The 20,413-nt window shown below is 37.6% G+C and overlaps 1 protein-coding gene across 1 annotated transcript in view; it reads left to right on the top strand.

Moving 5' to 3' along the window:
* Positions 1-507: 507 nt before the first annotated feature.
* Positions 508-20,413, top strand: part of AGBL4 (AGBL carboxypeptidase 4) — a 988,954-nt gene continuing 969,048 nt past the window's right edge. The window contains exons 1-2 of the mRNA XM_072867873.1: positions 508-538; positions 18,460-18,582. Of these exons, the coding sequence (XP_072723974.1) occupies positions 508-538; positions 18,460-18,582 (154 nt within the window). The remainder of the gene's footprint in view (positions 539-18,459; positions 18,583-20,413) is intronic.

Consider the following 20,413-nt stretch of genomic DNA (forward strand, 5'->3'; position numbering starts at 1 on the left):
TCCTCCTCCGGGGCGCTGTTACTGTAATTGCCGAGGTAGAGACAGTCACCAGGGAGAAGATAACAAGCCCTTCCTTCCCTCGGCAAGCAGCGCCTGCAAACACCAGCAGCGAGAGGCGCTGAGGGGCCGGCGAGGCTCTCCTCGCGCACGGCCGTTCCCGCCCCTCACGCAGCGCCGGCTCCCCTCACGCACGGCCGCCCCACCCGCGACCACCGGGGCGGCCGCCGGCCTGGGCGACGACAGGTGCAGACGCTCTGCGCCCCCCGCCCGGCCCGGCCCGGCCCCGGCCCGGCCCCGGCCCCGGCCCGGCTCCCCGGGGCGCCAGGAGGGCTCTCCCCGGGCGCCGTCCGTCAGCGCGGCGCTGCCGCCGCCCCCGCTCCGCGCCGCCATGGCGGCCTGCGGGCGGGGAGGGGGGCGCGGGACTCCCCTGGCGGTGACGTGTGTTGCCATGGCGACGCCCAGGCAGCGTCTCGCTCCGTGTGGGGGGGTGGGGGGATGACAACAAATATGGCGGAGAGGAGCAGGACGGCAGAGACGGGTCAGTGCCAGCCGCAGTCGCCTGGGCGGGGGGAGAGGGGAAGAGCCCCCCTTCTCCAGGGGCTTCTGGCAGTAGAGGGGGCCTGCCTCACGGCGGAGTGCAGGAGACGGAGCCCTTCTCTCACGGGAAAGGGAGGGAAGCGCCTCCTGGTAGAGGGCACTGAGGTGGAGAAGGGGCCGGGGCAGCGGCCCCTGCCCAGGGAGCTGTGGCGGAGGGCAAGGCACCTTCCCTTGGGGGATGAGAAGCATCTTCCCGGGGGAGAGGTGGTCGTGGGGAGTGCCCCTTCCGGCAGGGAGAGGGGGAAGAGCCCCCAGGCGCTCCCGCGCTGTCTGAGGGGGGATTGCCCCGGTGTGGGGCGGAAGGTGAGTGGGCGAGAGCCCTGCTCACCCAGCAAACAAAGTGTGGGGGAGAGCCCCGGTCGTGCAGAGGAAGAAGCTGGCGGTGGGGTAGCCTGCACTGTGCACCATCCTCCCCGCGCAGGGGGCAAAGGTGGCGCTGGTGAAGAGCAGAGCAAAACCGTGGTGCACAGGAGTTCCCCTCACACCAGAAACCACGACCTGGTTTATTTAGACTGAAAAAATAATATGTGAAGACACGGGGTTGGAATTGAAACTGCACCACAAGGCTGATAGCTTGGGGGTTGACCTGCAGGTGCTGCTTGACCTGTCCCAGAAGGTGTAAAGTACCCGGAGGCTGCAGAGGGGCAGCATGCCGACCACCTTATGTCTCCCTTAGGTTATTCTGTGAGGGTCTCTTTAAGGAAGATGCCAAACGTTATTCTTCCTATTCAGGATGTATTTACAATGGCTCTAACTGTGTATGTGAAGATAAGTTTGTTGGTGAAACTAAAGTTTTGTGTTTCGTCATGAATGATAAGGCTCCTCTAGGTACAGGGGTCTTTCCTATCGTAACAAAACACAGTTAAGGTTTTTTCCAACCCACGTGAAAACAAAAGCCCCCAAAATAAATTATGAAAATTAGAGATACTAACATTTGCAGGATGAAACAAAGATAATGACAGTTTTTTCTGAATATTTATTATCCCACAGCATCATTCATAGATTATCTGGGTTCCTGGACCAAAAGTTCATTTTCCTAGCCTGCTGTGTTAGCTGCTGTGCATGTGCTTTTCAGCCTCAGAAGTGGCTCCAAATGAAGATGCATTATCCATATAACTGATTTAGGATTTTTGGGCCACTTAGGGTGAAAAAAAGTGATACATATGTGAAATGCTGTTGTGTTCCAGGAAACAATACTACAAAGGCTACATGTAAATGGATTGGCCATAAGGTTCTTGAATTCCCTGTGTTCAGCCATGCTGTTTATGAACTCCTGAAACCACACTGTAAAGTTTATTGTACATTAAACTTGTCCGTGAGGCAGGTGATTATTTTCATCCACTGTGTTGTGCAACACTACTAAACACAGCTGATCAGGTCTGACTGCGCTGTGAAACAGGAAACATCTCCAGTGGCCGTTTGACTTTGTCAGCTTTCCTACCTACTTCATCTACCTATGCCTGTGCCATTGTCAGCAACTTTCTTTAACATATAATGTAACTTTCCGACTGTTTCCAGATTGGCACATAAACTTACTTTTATATTGTGTTCTCTCCGCTATATTATTTAAATCTGCAGCCTTACAGTATTTGCTTTTTATTTTTAACCTTTTCCAGAACTTTTTCCACATCTAACCATTGCAGCTAGCTAATCAGTGATTTTCTAAGAAATGTTGTGTTTCAGCTTGTGCTAAAATCATGTTTTGTTGCATGTTCCTGATACATGTCTACTTAAGTTTTGCAATGCCTGTCTGGCCATTTTGCAAGTCTTAATTTGCACATCCTTCTTTTTTTTGAGAAACCAGATGAAGAATTAAAAATGCAAAGAACCACAAAGATAGGAAAATGACCCCAGACTTTCAGAGATCAGTGGAGCTTGGGAAGCAAACTTGTGATCTTGGACCATTTTTAAGAAAGGACATGGAAAGTAGGCTGTGGAAAAAAAAGGTGGGGTGGTTTGGGTTTTTTTTACTTTTTCCCCCTAAGCTTTAGTTTCTGACTGTCACCTGACACTAAGGGGACAGACAGTTTCTTTTAGGGATCCTTGGCAGATCCCCAAAAGAACCTGTTTGTCCCCTTAGTACTGGGTGACACTGATACTGTTGATGTGCATGTAATGTAATTGGGGAACGTTCTTGTTCTTGGTGTATCCTGACTGCTTACTATGTCTTCATGATATGTCAGATCTGGATCAGTCTTCAGATCTGGTCTTCAGGAGATACAAGAATCTAGCTGTGGAACCCACATTTTGCACAAATTTAAATTTTTATGTATGGATGCAAGGAGAATAAAGCCATTACAGAAGGACTGAACATTGTTCAAACCATTTAAATTGATTTAGCCAGTATGACTATATTATAGTTGCTGTTTTGTTTTTACAGCAACATCATGCTTTTATTCCTGGATCAGAAAACACAAGTAATAACTAAGCCTATCTTCGTATCTTTAAATATTGATTGTTATTTGTAATTTTCAAATGAGAAAACTGAGTTACAGAGAAATTAAAGGTAGCATCCATGCTTTATAGCAGCACAGATAACTGTTATGGACCATTCTTTACTGGTTTAATTCAGTAACCTGTGTTTGACAAGAGTCAGTGTCAGGGAAAGATGTCAGAAAAAATATAATGTGAACTTACAGAAAGGTGATTCTAAAAATTAAGTTTCTTCCTAAATATTATCTGATACTGAATTATGTACATCTAAGATGCTTATGACCCTTCTAAACTCTTAGCTTTGAAAATATACTGTGTCAAGAGGTTTTGTATATTAATTATACTTTATGGAAAACATACCTTTTTACAATGTAAGAATTTTTCATTTCAGTTTTATTAGTATCTCATTCTTCTGTTAGAGGAAAGTAAATCTGTTAATCTTTCTTACACTGGTAATTATACTTATTGTTTCCATATATACAAATCTTTTCATATTTCCATTCCTTTTTCATGTAGATTTTTGTTTCTGTAGTAGTTTTTGCAAGTTTTTAAACTTTTTTTTTATTGGGGAGGGGGATTAGGACACGCAGAATTGTACAAAGTAGTTCAGAAGAGGGGCTACCATCAGCTTTTATTATACTGTTACGCTCAGCAATATTTTCTATATCATGGTTTAAGCCAATCTGTGTGTTTCAAATGAGATTGAGATTTAATATGGAAGGTAGATTATCTCACATCTGTCTACTACAGAGTTCATTTCTGGTGCTATCCTCTCTGGACGAGGCAGACATCTGGTCTAATCCATTAAAATAGTTTCTGTGTTCTGATGTTTGGTTAGAGTGCTGCAAATCAACTTGCTTTACCCTGGATTAATCAATCATTTTCCCATTGCAATTGGATCCTTAGTCCTAGCTGGTTTCTTGAAACTGCTCAAATCAGCTTTCTGCAATAAACCGTAAGTTTGTATGCTCCCCTGTTTGGGTTTTCAGGCTGAAGCCTTCATGTCTCAAGCTGGGAATCCAAATTAAAAGCAATTTAAATCTTCACAAATGAAGTCTGTGGGAGAATGAGAGTGATTAAGACTAGTTAGTTACTTTCAGGAGCTTCTTGGTTTGACCTCTAGTTGTTCCGCTCGGCTGACCTTGATGTCTCAAACCTTTGGAAGATACAGGACATAGCAAGACGGCCAGTTTAGTTAAGTTTCTTCAAAAACAGACCAATGTTATTTTTCCAATTCTGTAGCAAGAAGGAGCTTATTAACTTCTCTAAAGAAGGTTTAGGAGTAGGTCAAAGTGAGTAAAGAATGCCTATATTTGGTAATTTTTTGACCCATGAACCAGGTGAAAGTATTTAACTTTTCAGACATGGATCCAGCTAAAATTTCAGTAGTTACCTCATTCTCCCCAGGTCACTCTTATTCTTCTAGGCATCTATATTACCTTCAGAAGACTTGCTTCCAGAGGCCTGAATGATCAAAGGGTGCAGGTTATCTCTGAGTTCTGTAATAGTTTTCTATCTGAGGCAGCTGAATATTAGCCTGGATTGACAGTTCTAATATGTGTTATTCCACAGTTGCTAGTCATTTTGTGGATATTAGTATTTTTGATATTTCATTGAGTCATTGTCACTGAAATCATAGTGAAAGCAAAAAAAGGCATTTACTCACAGTACTGGACAGGATATAAATATATGTCTTTAGACCAAAGATTCTTGTTATCGGAACAAACAGATTTCCCAGCTGAATGTGTAGTTTTTCATGTTTATTTACATGTCATGATAAATACCTTGCAGAGTGATGTTAAGTCACATTTCATATTAAGAATGGTTAGAATTTTTGAAAGCATTTACAGCGGGGCTGACCCGGCTTCAGGGAGGAGAGCTTCAAACCACTGCTGAATGCTGAACCCCCACTCAAAGTTTGGGTAGTAATTAACATTTCTAAAATACTTAGTGTTGAGAACGTTATTTCAGAGATCTGCATGTGGAAGGCCCAATAGAATAGCTGTGTAAATTCTGCAGTGTTTTCTAATTGATTTTAGTATGATAGTGCTGAGCTGGACTATTTTGAAAGATAGCTTTTGATTATTCTTTCACAAAAAGAATAGTTATTAGTTTAAAAATATTTAATCACATATGGTATGAACACATTCTAGTATCAGAAACATACTGCTTTCTTTCAGGTGGCCTTACTTATTAAATAAAAAGCCAAACTAAATAAGACAACCTAATGTATTTGTCTTTAAATATAGGCCTTTTTGATAACTGGAACTTCTCATTCACTGGCTTTATAATGAGGAAATTTAAAATAGGAGAAATCAGCTAATTACTTTAACAATATTATCTAATCTTGGTCTTTAAGATAACACCGTACATCAGTGGTACTTCTGGTCTTCCAGGCAAATTTAGTTTCTTCAATTGAATTGTCCTTCCTTAAATTATTTCTGAATTTTCAAGTGTATATAAAAAATATAGCTTATTTCCTAATATACACTATTGGCCTGTAAACATAGCTGAATTCCAGTGTTTGGGAAAAGACATTGCAGTTTTCATGCTGAAAGGGATCTGCCCACTATATCCTCCTGTCAACATGAAAAGATTCCAAAAGTCAGTGATGGAGGGGTACTGGGCCCAGACTTGCAGATGTTCACACACCATAAAGGGCTATTTACAGTTGTTTATAAAATGCTGCAGGACGTATTTGTAAACAAATTGGAAATGTGTTCTGTTCAACAGACACGTTTGTTGGAATTTACCAATAGCATCGGTACCTTTTAGCTTAAGCAGTTCGAAGTCCAGGAGATATTAGAGAAAGGTTTGTTAGTAAATTTGAAGCGCTCTGTAAGACCATTAACGACTTCATTTTTTACTGCTTAAGTTGAGATATTAATTGAAGTGATAAATAGAAATTAACTATAGTTGCTACAGAAAAATATTATAATAATCATTATACTCCGTTGCCAGTAGACTGATATTCAACTAATTTCCAACTTCTTCAGTTATCTAGTGGAAACAATCCCCACTAGAAGAATTCACTGAAGAAGAGCTGCTAATATATTTTTGGTACTTACAGCTTTGATCCTATTTCTATTACATAATTTGCCATATAAGGAGACCTGAGAAATACTAATGAAGGCTTTACACAGCCAGAAGATATAATTTCAGAAAAAGAAAGAAACAGGAATGTGTTGGGTATTCCAGTTGGCAATTCTTAATGGTTTACCGTTTCCTAGCCATATTTCAAACAGTTTTTTCTTTGACAAGTAATCAAAGCTTTTGAAAGTTACTTACCTCAAGCCTCCCAACGTTTTTTCTTTCAGTGAAGTTCAAAGCACCCTATTAATTATTAGTGCTTGTGAGAGGAGGTTTTTGAATTTGTAAAAAGTAAAATGAGACATATTGAGAATTTTAATAAGTTTTATACTGAAATTTGTAAAACAGAAGTTTCTTTAGTGTTGCTGTCACTATATTTAGTAGGCAGAATTCTCATGCAAAAAACCAGATCAATCTCAGAATGCATTTATATGGCCTACATAGCATTTATATTTTTTGAGGTTGAGCTTTATAGATATAATGCTCATTAAAATAGTTTTTAAAGTGAGCTTCCTGTGTTAAAATGTAACTGGCTTGATCTCCGCATGGGGCCACTAACAGGACTGGGAAACTTAGATCTGCAGCACAAGCCTGCTTTCCAAATGGGACACCTAAGAACAATAGCTGTTATCTTTCACAGAAGAAATGGACAACTTGTCTACACTCAGAGAGTTTCCTTCCTCCTGTTCCGCTTTCCTCCAGCAACACCTGTTTAGGGACAAAAGCAGTAGAGTGAAATGACTGTACAGTAATCTTTACTTTTTTTTTTTTTTAAATAAAGAGCTAGGATACCCTGATAAGAGAAAGCACCAACCCCCGGATAAATTAGGTGCTACGGGATGTGAAGAGGAGTTTGGTACACATATTTGCTGCTAATGTCACTCAGATCCAGCAGTGTTGCCTCTGCTCAGCCCTGGTGCTGCTGGATGCAGACTGGCTCCAGCAGACCTACTTAGGTGTATGCATCGTGCTACATCAGTCTTGTTTCTGGAGGATTGATTGTGCTGCCCTTTTCCAGAACAATGTGATTCTATAGAAACCAGCTCAGATTTCTCAAGTAATCCCCAAAAGTAGTTGGCATGCAGAGCCTTGATGCAGAATTGCCATGTTTAGATTGCATTGTACCTGAGATAATAAGTTCTTCCAGGCTCAAGCTGTGCCTGCAATTAATCTACAATAGAGGTAAACCAATTTACAAGTAATTGAGAGTTGGTTATGGGTACACATCTATGTGTCCCATATCCCAGCTTCCCTGTCACATTGTCCCCACAACTCATCATTTTCTTGACATTGCCATAGAGGCCAAGCCTGTCATTTAAGAAGCGCTATATTTTTTACCCTTAGATTTTTAAATATGCTTTTTTGAAGTAATTTTACTATTTGTATGTCAGAATGCTTTGGAAAACTCTGCTCTACCAAAATAATAATAATGACTTCAATTTCATTTTGTCACAGGCTATGCAAATTCAGACATGTGGACTTTAGTATTACATATAGGGCCCTGATCCTGCAAATGTTTGGCATTGAGTTTGGTGTATATATGTGTATAGTAAAGTGTTTTCAAGATTGGTTCTATTTTAGGATAAGTAATGTATTAAGGTTAGAGACTAGAACATGTACAGTCTGATATATATGTTTTCTAATATACATATTTGTCCCTGGTCTCTCAGTATGGTTAACTGGCTGATTTTGTAGATTCATTGTGGCAAAAATCAAGTGTAGAAAAGGGGGCGGGAGAAGAAAGTAGTTGTCTTAAATTATTATTACTAAATAAATAAGCTATCTAACTGTATTTCATTTACATGCTAATTCATAGAGCTATTTACTTAGCAGTGGATCTCACAATCACGAGTGAAAACTAGCAAGATTTTGCTTTTACATATTGTTTCATAACCACCTTCAAAAATGTGTTGAATTTCAGTCTCCACAAAAGCAAGTGGAACGTCAGTTCCTGTGAATCACCAGAGCAGAACAGCAGGAATCCATTCCAAAGAAAGCCCAGCTGGATTCATTACAGGTCTACTGATGTGTTTTCATTTGCAATAAGCAGCAAAATTACTGTGCGATTACAGTAAACTTTAGAGCTGGGTAACACCTATCAAGTGACTATCACGTTTTCATGCATATATAATGCAGATGAGATAGTATGATGTGCTTGATTAATGAAAAATTCCTGAAATAACCTATACAAATCCAAAGGCAGCAGCATTATTTCAGGGGAACCATCCATGTAAAATAGGATTGTGAGATAAACTTGCCTCTGTACTACTTACCTATACCCAAGGTCTGTAGTACTGCAGAATAACAGATGTTTTGTAACTACACAGAATACCAGTATATCTGCTGGTTATTTTATTTCTAAGCAGTACAAATAATCAGTAATTTGATCTCAGAGCTTTCGGTATGTAAGTCTTCTTGTAGGTAGAAGTTTGGCTTGTGTTCTGAATATTTGAAATACTTTGTATGCATTTCATATTCCTATAAATATTGTATCCACCTAACATTTGCTTAGTTTAAAAACCTGCTGAATATGGTGTATTAGTTAGCAGTGTTCTCTGTAGTTAAATTCCTGTTGTTACGTTGCTTAAGAGAGTTAATAGATCAAGTTTGCTTTGCTGACATTTTTATGTTAGAAAACAGGAATTCTGAAACAATATTTAAATCTTTTGCTATACAGTACTTATACTTTGTGAATAAAACACTGCAATGACCTAATTATTTGACATGAAATAGTAGGTTATGTTAGTTTCTTAACTAAAGAGTAAATTCAGCAATGTGAGTGGGCAATGCTTTGGTGGAAGAAATTCTCCGTGGCTTAACATACTACTTTTTGGAATGGACTGTTTTGGAAAGTAGGGGGAAAGATGCTATTCTCAACTAAGAAGTTAAAGGAGTTGTTTCAATGAGTAATTATAATTATGGCAGTAATTAATAGTGTAATTGATTTCAGCAACCTCAGGGAACAAATTATTCCAGAAGTAGCACTAAAATCACCAAATTATTTTTGACTATGTAGTAGTCAACAAGATTTTAACTCCAAAGTGAAGAAATTAACTGTGTATGAAACTACTGTTGACTTAAATTGACTGACAGAAGACATGCCAACCTCTAAACAAAAAGTAAATAGGAAGCAAGGGTAAACACATATCTTTAAATTACATATATTCAAGAGCCAAGGAAAAATAGAATTTCAACCCAAAGAAGGATGCATGAATTATGGTGCGTAATACACAGGACGGAAATTGTCAGTGAACTTACGTCTCCCAGTTTTCACTTATCACAGTCATAACGATAGCTTAAACAGTTGTAGCAGTGTGCAGTTATCTCTCTTCCAATGACTTGTGAAGTACAGTGTCTTGAAGAGAAGATGGTGCTATGCAAAACTGCTGCTGTGTGTCCCCACAGGATTTTGTGCTCTGTGGAGCCCTCATGGAAAGCCTAGTTTCCCATGGATAAGGATTCATTACCACCATAAAGATGTTAGTGGTTGAGTCAGGGATTGAATTCAAGTCTCCTGAACACTAGACTTACTCAGTGATAATCAAATACATCTTTTTCTTTGGACAGGTGCATCCACAACAAATTTACAGCAGTCATACTTTAGATAGTGAAAAATCAAAATACCTCTGAGTAGTGGGTATGGTGTGGTACCACAGCTAGCCTGTGATGAGGCTCACCAGGCTGATTGCTTTTGGAGAATACCTGAGAATGACCTAACAGCCAGATCCAAATTAGAAGGCACAGCTGTATTACCCCAGTGCTGAACCTGAAATAATGTCCATGATATAGCTTATTAGCTCAGGTGCAGCATCACAGCTATAGCTAGCTTCCTTTGGTCTTGCTGGGATCACAGCAGATAAGCTCCTGTCTTCCAAAATATGGCATAGACGTCTCTTTAAATAGAGGTCTGGAAAGCCCCTGTTCAATCAGCAAGCATATTAAGACATTAAAGTACTAGGAATTTGACATGAAAGGGGTAATTTTCATAAACAGAAAAAACACTGTTTGTATGTTTCTTACTTGATCTTGCCAATACTCTTGAAAGACTTCCATAGTACTTCATACTTTGTACTTTTAGGAGATGCCTTTTGTGGGCAAGCGTTTTGAATGTGATAGTCAGGACTGAGGAGTATGAAACCTAGGACAATTAAAATAAATAAAGCCTTGGCCTTTTGAGAAAGCTGAAATAAACCTACTTCTCTGTTATATCAGGAATAATTATTACCTGTTAAGTCCCTTTCAGTTTCCCAGCTGAGAATCAGTTGGTCCTAAAGAAGAGAGACACACAAATTTGTTAACTTACAGAGATTTCAACTTTATTAGTCATTGAAGGCTACATAGTCATGGGTCAGGGTCATTGCATTGGTTGCTGCATATCAGATGGTTTAGTTGCATTTAGCTTGCCTCACTGTGAGTTATTTTTAATCTAGAAATTTATTTTGTCATGACTTCTTTCAGTTATACTGTCATTAAACCAATTTTAATTACACTGTTAGGATAAAGACCACCTGATTTGCACAGTTCTCATTCCTGGTTAGGATATAATAATCTGACTGTTGGTTAATCATGTCTTGTGCTCTTAAAGCAGAAAAATCTATTTATTCTAGAATATGCAGTGTGGATAAAGAAAAGAAAAAGCCACAGAGGAAGTAATGTTCTTATACTGAAAACAGTTTTTGCAATAAAATAGGATTTTACTGCATAGGAGGGAAATGGTCAATGTAGTCTGTAGGCCATATCTCTGTTGCTTTATCAGTGTAAGTATGGAGTGAGTCCATCTGTTTCATACCTTCTGTATGAAACCTGAAGTATTATACATGGAAATTTGAGGGTGCACCAACTATAGCTAACTGAATCAATATCCTTTGGCTGGTGGTATTTCTTGAGGTTGTTCAGAAATATCTTTTAGTAAGCATTTTGCAGGTAATCATTCTGTATTTAAAAACCTTGTCAAAGAAAGGTTTTTGAAAATACATAGTATGTACATGTGTCTCATTAATATACCTGAAAGTTTAAGCTAGATATCCTGCTTTTGTTAAATCAATGCTTCATACCTGGGGTAGCTGTTGAAACACAGATACATACCTAGCATCCATATGTATATATGGATATATACATAGCATATATCCATGAACCTTTCCCTTCCTTTCCTCCCACTTTCTCCATCCTCCCCCACCTATAATACAAAACCAGGTGTATAAAAGCTGATTTGTTTCAGGATTAGGTGGCACGGGAAATATTTACAGCATTTTAGGATAGTCCCAGCAAATACTAGTGAGTGACTTCAACCCCCAACCTCTTTTTCCAGTTTTGTGGGTAGTATCATGAGCTTTTGCTGTTACCTGGCATTTTCTACCAACTACAATTCCAAACCCTGCAATTGTCTGCCTGTTTTGACTCGGTATTTTTTGCAGGTCACATGCACTCCTTGTCTTTGGGAAATCAGTTGCTTACAGGTTTCAAAAACACATGGGACCCTATGAAAGAAAGTTTTACCTGTTGAAGTTCTGTAGTACCACGCAAGGGATCTGCTTTAACTCTTCAGTTCTCTTCCTGCCTCAGAATCCCTAGACACAGAATTTCCTCTTGCTTGGTGGGAACACCCCCAAAAAATCTTTTGGTGACGTAGAACTTGAATTCCTATGCACTCTTCAACTGGTGTTTCAGCATCTCCTATTATTTGTATGCAGACCTAATTCTCTGAGCCATCTCTTATCTCCCAGGAAGGATGGACTTGCTGATACAATTACTTTTTGCAGAGGCAACTCTGAGGACTAGCTGAGCTCGGTAGCTATTATTTACTCTTTTCTCTGCTAGTTGGGGATCTATGTGATGCGTCATATTTTTGTTTACAATTTTTATGTTTTATGCTTTTGTTTGATCTGTTTTCTGTTTAAAGAAGTATTGCTACTATAGCAACTGTTGCATCATGTGATATCTTTGATATTATCAAGATGCCAAATACTTGTTAAAGAATAAATCTGTATATCAGATGAAATTCACTGATTCTTACAGTGTTTTTAAATAAACATATTTTCAGTTAACATATATGGCACTAGTGTTTTTTTCAGTATTATTTTTTCATTTCTGGTGATGAGTGTTTTAGTGGATAGGTTAGAGATTATAAGTACAGTAAAAAGAGTAATGGATATTATTTTTTTTCTTGCTTACTGAGTTCAAAGCATTAATTGCTTTTTTATTTTCACGAGGAAAAACTGTTCATACCTTCTTGGACATTTTGTGTTTCACTAAAGTGATACAAAATACTCCATTGCCATTTGCCTCTGACAAGAAGGTATATCCTTGGAGATAGCCCACATTGAGATAATAAATAAATATTCTTGAAGTAAAGCTTGAAGTTATGCTTTTAGGTTAAAGATTGGAAACAAATATTACATGTAAACTGAACACAGGTCAACACAAGTTGACTTGTTTTCTTTTCCTGTAAAGTCATAGGACAATGCCAGCCACTGGGAGTGAGGAATAATTGTTCAGAGCAGTGTTTGTCCACGAGATGTTGTCTTCAGTTCAATGCTCTTCACTAGATTCTAGAAAGGAGCTATAATTGACCTTGGATTGATGATTGTGTCTCTATCTGGATCTAGTTTTTTTGAATGGACTGGGCAGTGGAGATTTCTCATCATCTTTTCATACGTGATCAGCCAGTAAGTTGCAGCTTTGTTTTGGGCTAAGCACCTTATGTACTTTTTTGTTCCTACTTATGTTTGAGCTGCCTGCTGTCTGCTCGATATGAGTGTTTAAGAAAAGTGCTCTTTGGGTACCACCAAGCCTTTTGTAGGGACCCCATGTGACTTCTTTAGTGATCAGTTTGCTTTGACACATTTGCATGTAGGAACAAGACTTTTTCCACACTCAGCTTCGACTGAGACACCGATGCCATACTTTCTGCTAGAGTAAATCAGTTTGGGTACGTATATCTAAAGAAGTGTGAGGTGTTTAGATGTACTTATGCCTTACTAACCCAAAATAAAAAGTTAATGGTGCATTAGTCAAGGAATTGTGTTAGGAAGGTTAAAAGGATATGTTGTCTGGTAGCCTCTCTAGAAAGAGTAACTTGTGCAGTAAAAGTAAAAAAAACCCAAACAATTAATTACAATGTTTCATTCCTATTTATGCAACATACCACAAGCTTTTTGACGTCCATGGCAGTAAGCTTGCAGTTTATTTTTCCTGAGTACTTTCAGAACCTTTGCAAAGCTCAGAATTTACCCAATAATCTCAGCTAAACTAGTGCTTGTCTTTTACTCTGCTTGTTTTCTTGAATGTTTTCTTTAATATGAAGATTCTTAGAGTTTGGAGACAGACTCTTGACAAGCAGTCTGTTGGTCAAACTGTAGGAGGAAAGTACTTGAAGAGACAATTATTTTAAAGATGCTTTATCTCAAATTGGGTTTCTAAATAACAACACAAGGTTACTATGTTTTAGAACTAGACCAAGCTGTATGAGAATGCTGTCTGTGATAATCAACATTTTCCTTGTTCTGCTTGACTTTTGAAATAGGTAATGGTGACAGTATGGGCACAGTACCTGAATGTGAGGCAGCAGGTGTGGTTGGTACCATGCCCGGTATTCTCCCAGACCCTGGGATTTGTAATCTTAAAATAATTTCTTCCATTTCTTTTCAGATCACGGTGACTGAGAATTAAGTACCTTTCAGATTGACAACACGCTCTGCAGTATGTTTAGATTCTCAGGGTCATGCCCAATCCTTGCTGCAGGACACATGGCTGTGAAGATCAAAATGACAGTTGTGTTTTCTTTTTTTTAGCATTTTTTAAGCCAGTGGAGCTGGAATTCCAAGTTCCTGCCTGCTGCTGCCTGTAGGATTTTTAAAATGGCCATAGAGCATTGAGAGCTGATAGCAGAAATGACAAGTCTTGCTCAATATCAGTGCTGCTGAAGCCTAGGAACAATGATATAAAAGCTTTTATTTAAAAAAAAAATCAAAGAACAAGAGAACATAATCAGCTATTGAGACTATAGATTTCTACAAATGCTATCATATAAAAGAATTTTACTAAAATTACAGTTTGCAGTTTTCTGATTTGTGGAGGAGACGCTGTCATTGGCATATCCTCCATAAGCGTTACTTGTCCAAAATGTGAGTTCAGCAATGTTCATCTAGAGACCTGTTATATTTAGGAGCTAATAGGAATTGCCGTTGGTCATCTGAATGAATTTTTGTTTGTTGCAAACTGTACTGAGAGTTCAGATTCACTTCTTTGTATGGGTTTACAGTAATAATACTGTTCAAGGCTGATGAAGCTCTTTGTTAGTATACCTGGAAACTTTTCTTGGCCCCGGGATGATGGGAATCTGGCTATTAGATCTTTACACCATAGAAATTTTCAATAGCAAAATGTATCCTAATTTTATTCTAAAATAAGGATCTTATAACAGAATGAGAGGCGTCTTGATGACATTTGTAATATTTAAAGAAAGATTTCTACAAAGTTCACTTGCAGTTATCATATCTTTCATGTTACCTTACCTTTCTAATTGGCTATCCTTGTTAGGCAGTAAATCTGATTATAACAATGATGCAGGTTTTCCAGGCAAATTCACTCTATATTTTTCTATGTCTGTTTTAATGTAGCTGTGCTCTCCTACCTAATGTAGCATGAGGGTAGCTGCCGGCTGCTAACTCTGTGGATTCTGAAGTTTGTCACAGCTGGAAGCTGGGCTCGTTGTTTACCCAATTGAAAGAGTAACTATTACTTACTAAAGAGGTTCCTTCCTCTAGAAACTGCAGTTTTTAAAGAAAATGTACCTAAATTTGCATGATGTTTATTGTAGCAAATATTGTTTTCATCTTTGCCTAAATGAAAAAAATGTTGGCTTTACCCTTTGAACTTAAGAATAGCAAGAAGCTCTGGAAGTTTCCAAACTCTTCTTCCTAAGAATCCCAGTCCCCTTTAACTGATTCTATTCATTTTCACTAGTTTGATGTGAAAAATATCCACAATGACAATAGTGATGAATGCAGATACCAGAAGATTCTGTCCAGGTTTTATTTTAAAACCTTATATACTTACAGAGATTTCAGACACCTACAGATTTTATACCTGATAGGAAATTACCATTAAAGTTTAACACTGTGGAAAAAGTAAATCCTGGGGATTTGCTGGAAACTCCAGGAGTTTAAGCTATGAAGAATTAGAATAAAATAGCTATGTGTCTTACAACCTATAAGAAAAATAATTGACAAAATAAGACCTACAGTCTGAGAAAATTTCTTTGCTAAGTTACTTTTGCCTTTGCTTGTCTTATCTACCCTTTTTTCAAAGGAGAATCTGGTCTCCTTAAGTGTAATGTGCAGGATGTACTTCAGTTAATTCTCTTCTTTCCCTTTCAGTTTGTTTCAGATTGAAGTACTATTTCCCTTCCCTACAAGGTTCTGTCATACATCTTTGTCTTCAGTCAGGAAAATCTACTTAGGGCTCCCCAGTTGTGAGGACAGTATCTCTTTATCGGCCAGAGGACTTACGGCACAGTATAACAGTTCTCTCCATCTGAAGATGGTAATGTATTCTCAGCAACACTCACTGCATCTGCTGAACAGACAAGCGTGAAGCCATGTCTTATAATCTAGTAATACAGCAATGCAGGCTCTTTTTGGGCCAGCAGTCTGGCCTTTATTACCCAAGGAGAACATGCCAGAAGGGACATAATGGTGGTGTGCTATATAATAACGTGAAGTTCAAAGGCTGCGGTTTTGCATGTTTAGAAGTTAACTAAAGATAACTCAAAATATAACAACAGTACATTCTGAATATTCAAAGTACTGTGTAACAAAGACCATGCAAGGAGAGATTAATATTATTAAATGACTATGAATTATAGGCTATTTTATGATTTTATTCTCATTCCTGAATGGCTACATTAGGCCAGGAGGAGCAGATGGAAACTTTTTGCTAGGACACAGTTACTTGACAGCTTCCGTCTGCATCATGTAAAGACTCCATTGGCAGATTTTCTAATTTGTCAGTTAGGTGGAAAGGGAGATGTAGCTCTGTCTTCTGCCTGCTTTTCCTACACTGTCTTATGGTGGCAGTATTATGAATCTTTTCTAGTTTCTTCATTTTTATCTAAGCGGTGTTTCCCAGCTATCTTTTAAGAATTACAAGAAGCCTGTGACTTTTAGCTGAGACTTACAAGTGAGCATTTACCAGGAGTTCAGTCTTCTTACTGCTCTACTCAGTTGTCTCCCTGCCTCCCATTCTTTCACTTTGGTCCCTGGCAGCTCATGCATTCTTGGTGGAGATCTGCAGGTTTTCCCTGAATTTTTCTTTGTATCCTTGATCCAATGTGTTGCATTACAAACGATTAACTTGACTAACTGCGACAGGTATATGGGAGCTCTTAATCAAAGTGGCGCTGAACTGAAACTGAGGAAATGGTTTTTGTGTGGCTGCTGTTCAGAATTACAGGTTGCGTGATGCAGAGGGATGAATTGTATGAAGTGACACGATCATGGCCATACAGATACACAGGTGCCCCATCCAGGTCTAAGTTTGCCGCTGGTGTTACCAGCCTCTAAGCAAATTGTATCAGCATGCTGGTAAAAAACATCTAGCTAAAACGATCATAGATAGCAATTTTACATTGAAAGAAAACAGTTCAAATGCTGCAGATTGCTATCTGTGGGTAATTATTCAGTCTAAAACAAATAACCTTGAGGTTGCGAATAATAATTTTGCTAAAAAATAATAGCATGCATTATTTAATATCTAATGTTTTGATTTATGATAAAGTAAGAAAAGGTCTAAATTATCTTTGTTCTGTTGTAGTACTTCTCAAAGAGAGTAAGTTTCAAATTTCTTCTCTGGAAAGACTGGGGATTTATATGCTGAGTGTTGACCTGGATATACATATTTTTTAATCTGGGATTTATATACCTCTGAAAATATGGGTATATAATAGAAAGCCTGACAGACCCTTTAACTGTGGTGTCACTAATACGTTGATGTAATTTGTTACCTCAGCTAAGGTGTTTTGCCTCAAGAGGTGAAATACATTTATGTATGGAAAGGTCAGTTTTAATTAATAAGCCGTTTTCATCATTCAGGGCAAATATGAATTGCTTGTAACATTTGTGTGAAATAGTTTTCAATATAAAAATAAAACAAATTGAGCTTATGTCACATTCATCATCCCCCATAACCCATTTAAATGTCAAAAAATCAGTACAGACCAAAAGTCTATTTCTGGAAGTCTTAGTAGCCCTATTTATTAGAGTGAAATAAGATATTATCATGCCATTATTCCATCACATGCCTTCTGCACTTGAAGTCATATCCATTTCTTCTAGTTTTCTGTAACACAGAAGATAGTTTTTCTATTGTTAAATATTTGTTGTTCAAACAGTAAATAGTGAAGAAAATGCTGAGCCAATGTCAGAAGAATGAACGGCTAGTTATATTATTGTGCATTTCTTTCACTATACTATAATATTAATGTATAATATAATATACAAATATTAACTTACTTTCTTGTACATTTCTCAAATGAAAAAAATCACTGTGTTCTTCCATCCCCATTTGGAAACAATTTTTTTGCATACTGCAATTTGTTAGACAGTATAGTTTTACTGGAAGGACAAAGCTTTCAATGTATACGCTACTGATATATTTTGACGAAAATCATGCCATTGTATAGAAAATTTATGTCCTCATATATTTTATTATGAAATAAACCCCACATTTTAAAAAAAATTTCTTTATTCAAGTTCTTTTTCTGAGTTTTGTTTCCTAAGCAAACAAGGCTCAGATAATTGCATGCCTCCATGAGTCTCTCCCTTCTAATAATTTTCAGATTTCAAATATGAGTGGGACTTAACAGTCTCAAAGGTTCTAAGTTCATTTAAGATGCATGAAAATGGGCAGCAGGATAGAGGAAAAAGATCCCATTAATGCCCATAGTGAGGAAGATGCTGCTGAGGATTACGATAAAGAAAGATGCTGCTGGGTTCAATTCTAGGGAATCCATGCAGAATATATGTATTGGAGAGCTCCAGTCAAAAGAAGTGGATCCAGCTGAATGTCAGACTATTGCATACGAGAGCGTTCAGCCACAGGACATGCATGTGCAAGAAACCAGGCTGTGTGGTTTGTTACTTAGAGAAGCTTTAACATATGATGCCATTATTATATCCAAATTCTTAAATAAACTTTGAAAAGAAAGAGTTCATTTACTGGTGCATATGTTAAATGGTACAAATTTCATGTTATGTAGAAAAGCATGGGGGAATATCCTTCTATTGTTTTTTATATTTTTTTGTTTTATGCTCATGCTTTTTTTTGCTTTTACTGCAACAGGTAGTGCCATAGGAAGTGATGATATCATAGCAGGGAACGTGAGCAAGTACACTGTTCTTCCAGCTGGTTATTGTGGACAGCCTAAAAAAGGACATCTTATATTTGATGCCTGTTTTGAAAGTGGTAAGCATTTTCAGCATTATTTTATGTTACAGAGTTGTCAATATATTAACATGTTTAACTATATCACTCATCGTTATAGAAAGTGTCTTAATTCTAAAGAAGACTTGCATTAAATACTACTTAACTCACTGATTCACTTCAGTCAGTTTGACAAAATCAGACTGTTCAAATATAAAAAGGGTTGTGAAGTTTGTTGTTACCTACAACGTACATTTCATCAGGTCCATCTCTTACTACATGTAGATACATAACTGGATTTTATTCTGTTGTTATATACAGTATTTGTAGACCACTAATCAAAGATGTAGTATTTAAAATATGTTATTTTAAAATTTAATTTGGAAGTTTACTGGGGAAGTTATCCTCGTAAAGTGCTAAGCCCATCCTTGCATAGTTAGAAGATTTTACAAATGTGTACGTGCTGTCTTTAAATATATTTCTTTGTGTTTCTTGTGGCCTAATTCTGTACTGCTGAGGTTAATGGAAGTTCTCCCTCTGATGTCAATAGAAGGAGAATTAAACTTTAGGAAGCTACTGCAAATTGAAAGAGAAATTACTTTTATGAGAGTTATAGTTAGCATATTAATTTAAATATTATTTTAAATCATGTATGTTTATATGTGTGTGGGTATATAGGTTAATATACATATATGAGTATGTAGCATTGTTTAAATTTTTGTGTTACATATATGTGTGTCTCCAGATTTTTAGCTTAAATCTATTAGTATGGGCTTACAGACCTACAGAGCACTGTTAAACACCATATGTACAAAAGGCATTTGGCATGATAAACTATAGTTTTCAGCATGGTTTATGTGAGAGGTGCTGGTAATGCCAAAACTGCTACAGTGTCTTGTAAAATGAGCTTTGTATGAACAGTTACGTCCCTCAGGGTTGAATGCTGGCTGCCAGTTCCTGGATAAATATTAAATTGAGTTATTTAAATCCTTTGGTTACATTATGTAAAAGGTGTAAATGATGCAGTGAATAATAAAGAGTATCTTACTTTTCAAGTATGTCTCTGAAAGTTCAGACAATAGTTATGTACTTTTAAAAATACTTTGGATGCTATTTCATAATAGTTATGGTTTTATGAATTTTTGTATCAGAAAATGGCTTATGAAATTAATCAGTTGGCCAAGCTGAGAAATTTACTTTATTCTGTTAAGCTGCTCTGCAATGAAAAGGATCAGTAGCAGCCATCAAATTATTTGTGAAGTAATGTGAATCATTGCATGATAGTTTAATTCCAGTTTTTGAACAATAGAATTAATTATATTTTTGAATTAAAACATTTATTCAGTTCAAAGGTAACATTCATACTTTATATACTTTGACAATAATAGCATGTGATAGAGGTGGATGCTATTTGAAATACTGTGTTTATTTACATTGTAGCATGATGAGGCTGTGATGTTGCTTTGCATATTCAGACACCTCCAAAATACAAATATGAATAAAATTAATACCTTCATTTACTTTCTCACGATGACGATGTATTAGCAAGAATGATAATAATATTGTGTACACTTCGTATGTAAATTCACTTTATCTTTTGTTATATGTCAGCCAAGTAATTGCTTAGAGTACCTTAACTGGTCAAAGCATATTAACTGATTATTGGATATTTTATGCAATTGTTATTAATTCTAAAATCTATCCCCTCCTATTATCCAAACAGTAGCATACAACATTTATACAGTAGTGTATTGATGCTCTTTTAGTACCACCTTAAAATGTTAATATCCTATTGGAATTGCCTTTTTCAAAGAACAGATTATAAAACTGATCCTACCTGGAGTACTGCATCCAGCTCTGGGGTCCCCACTAC

Source organism: Ciconia boyciana, chromosome 7 (assembly GCF_034638445.1).
Source record: "Ciconia boyciana chromosome 7, ASM3463844v1, whole genome shotgun sequence".
NCBI lineage: Eukaryota > Metazoa > Chordata > Aves > Ciconiiformes > Ciconiidae > Ciconia > Ciconia boyciana.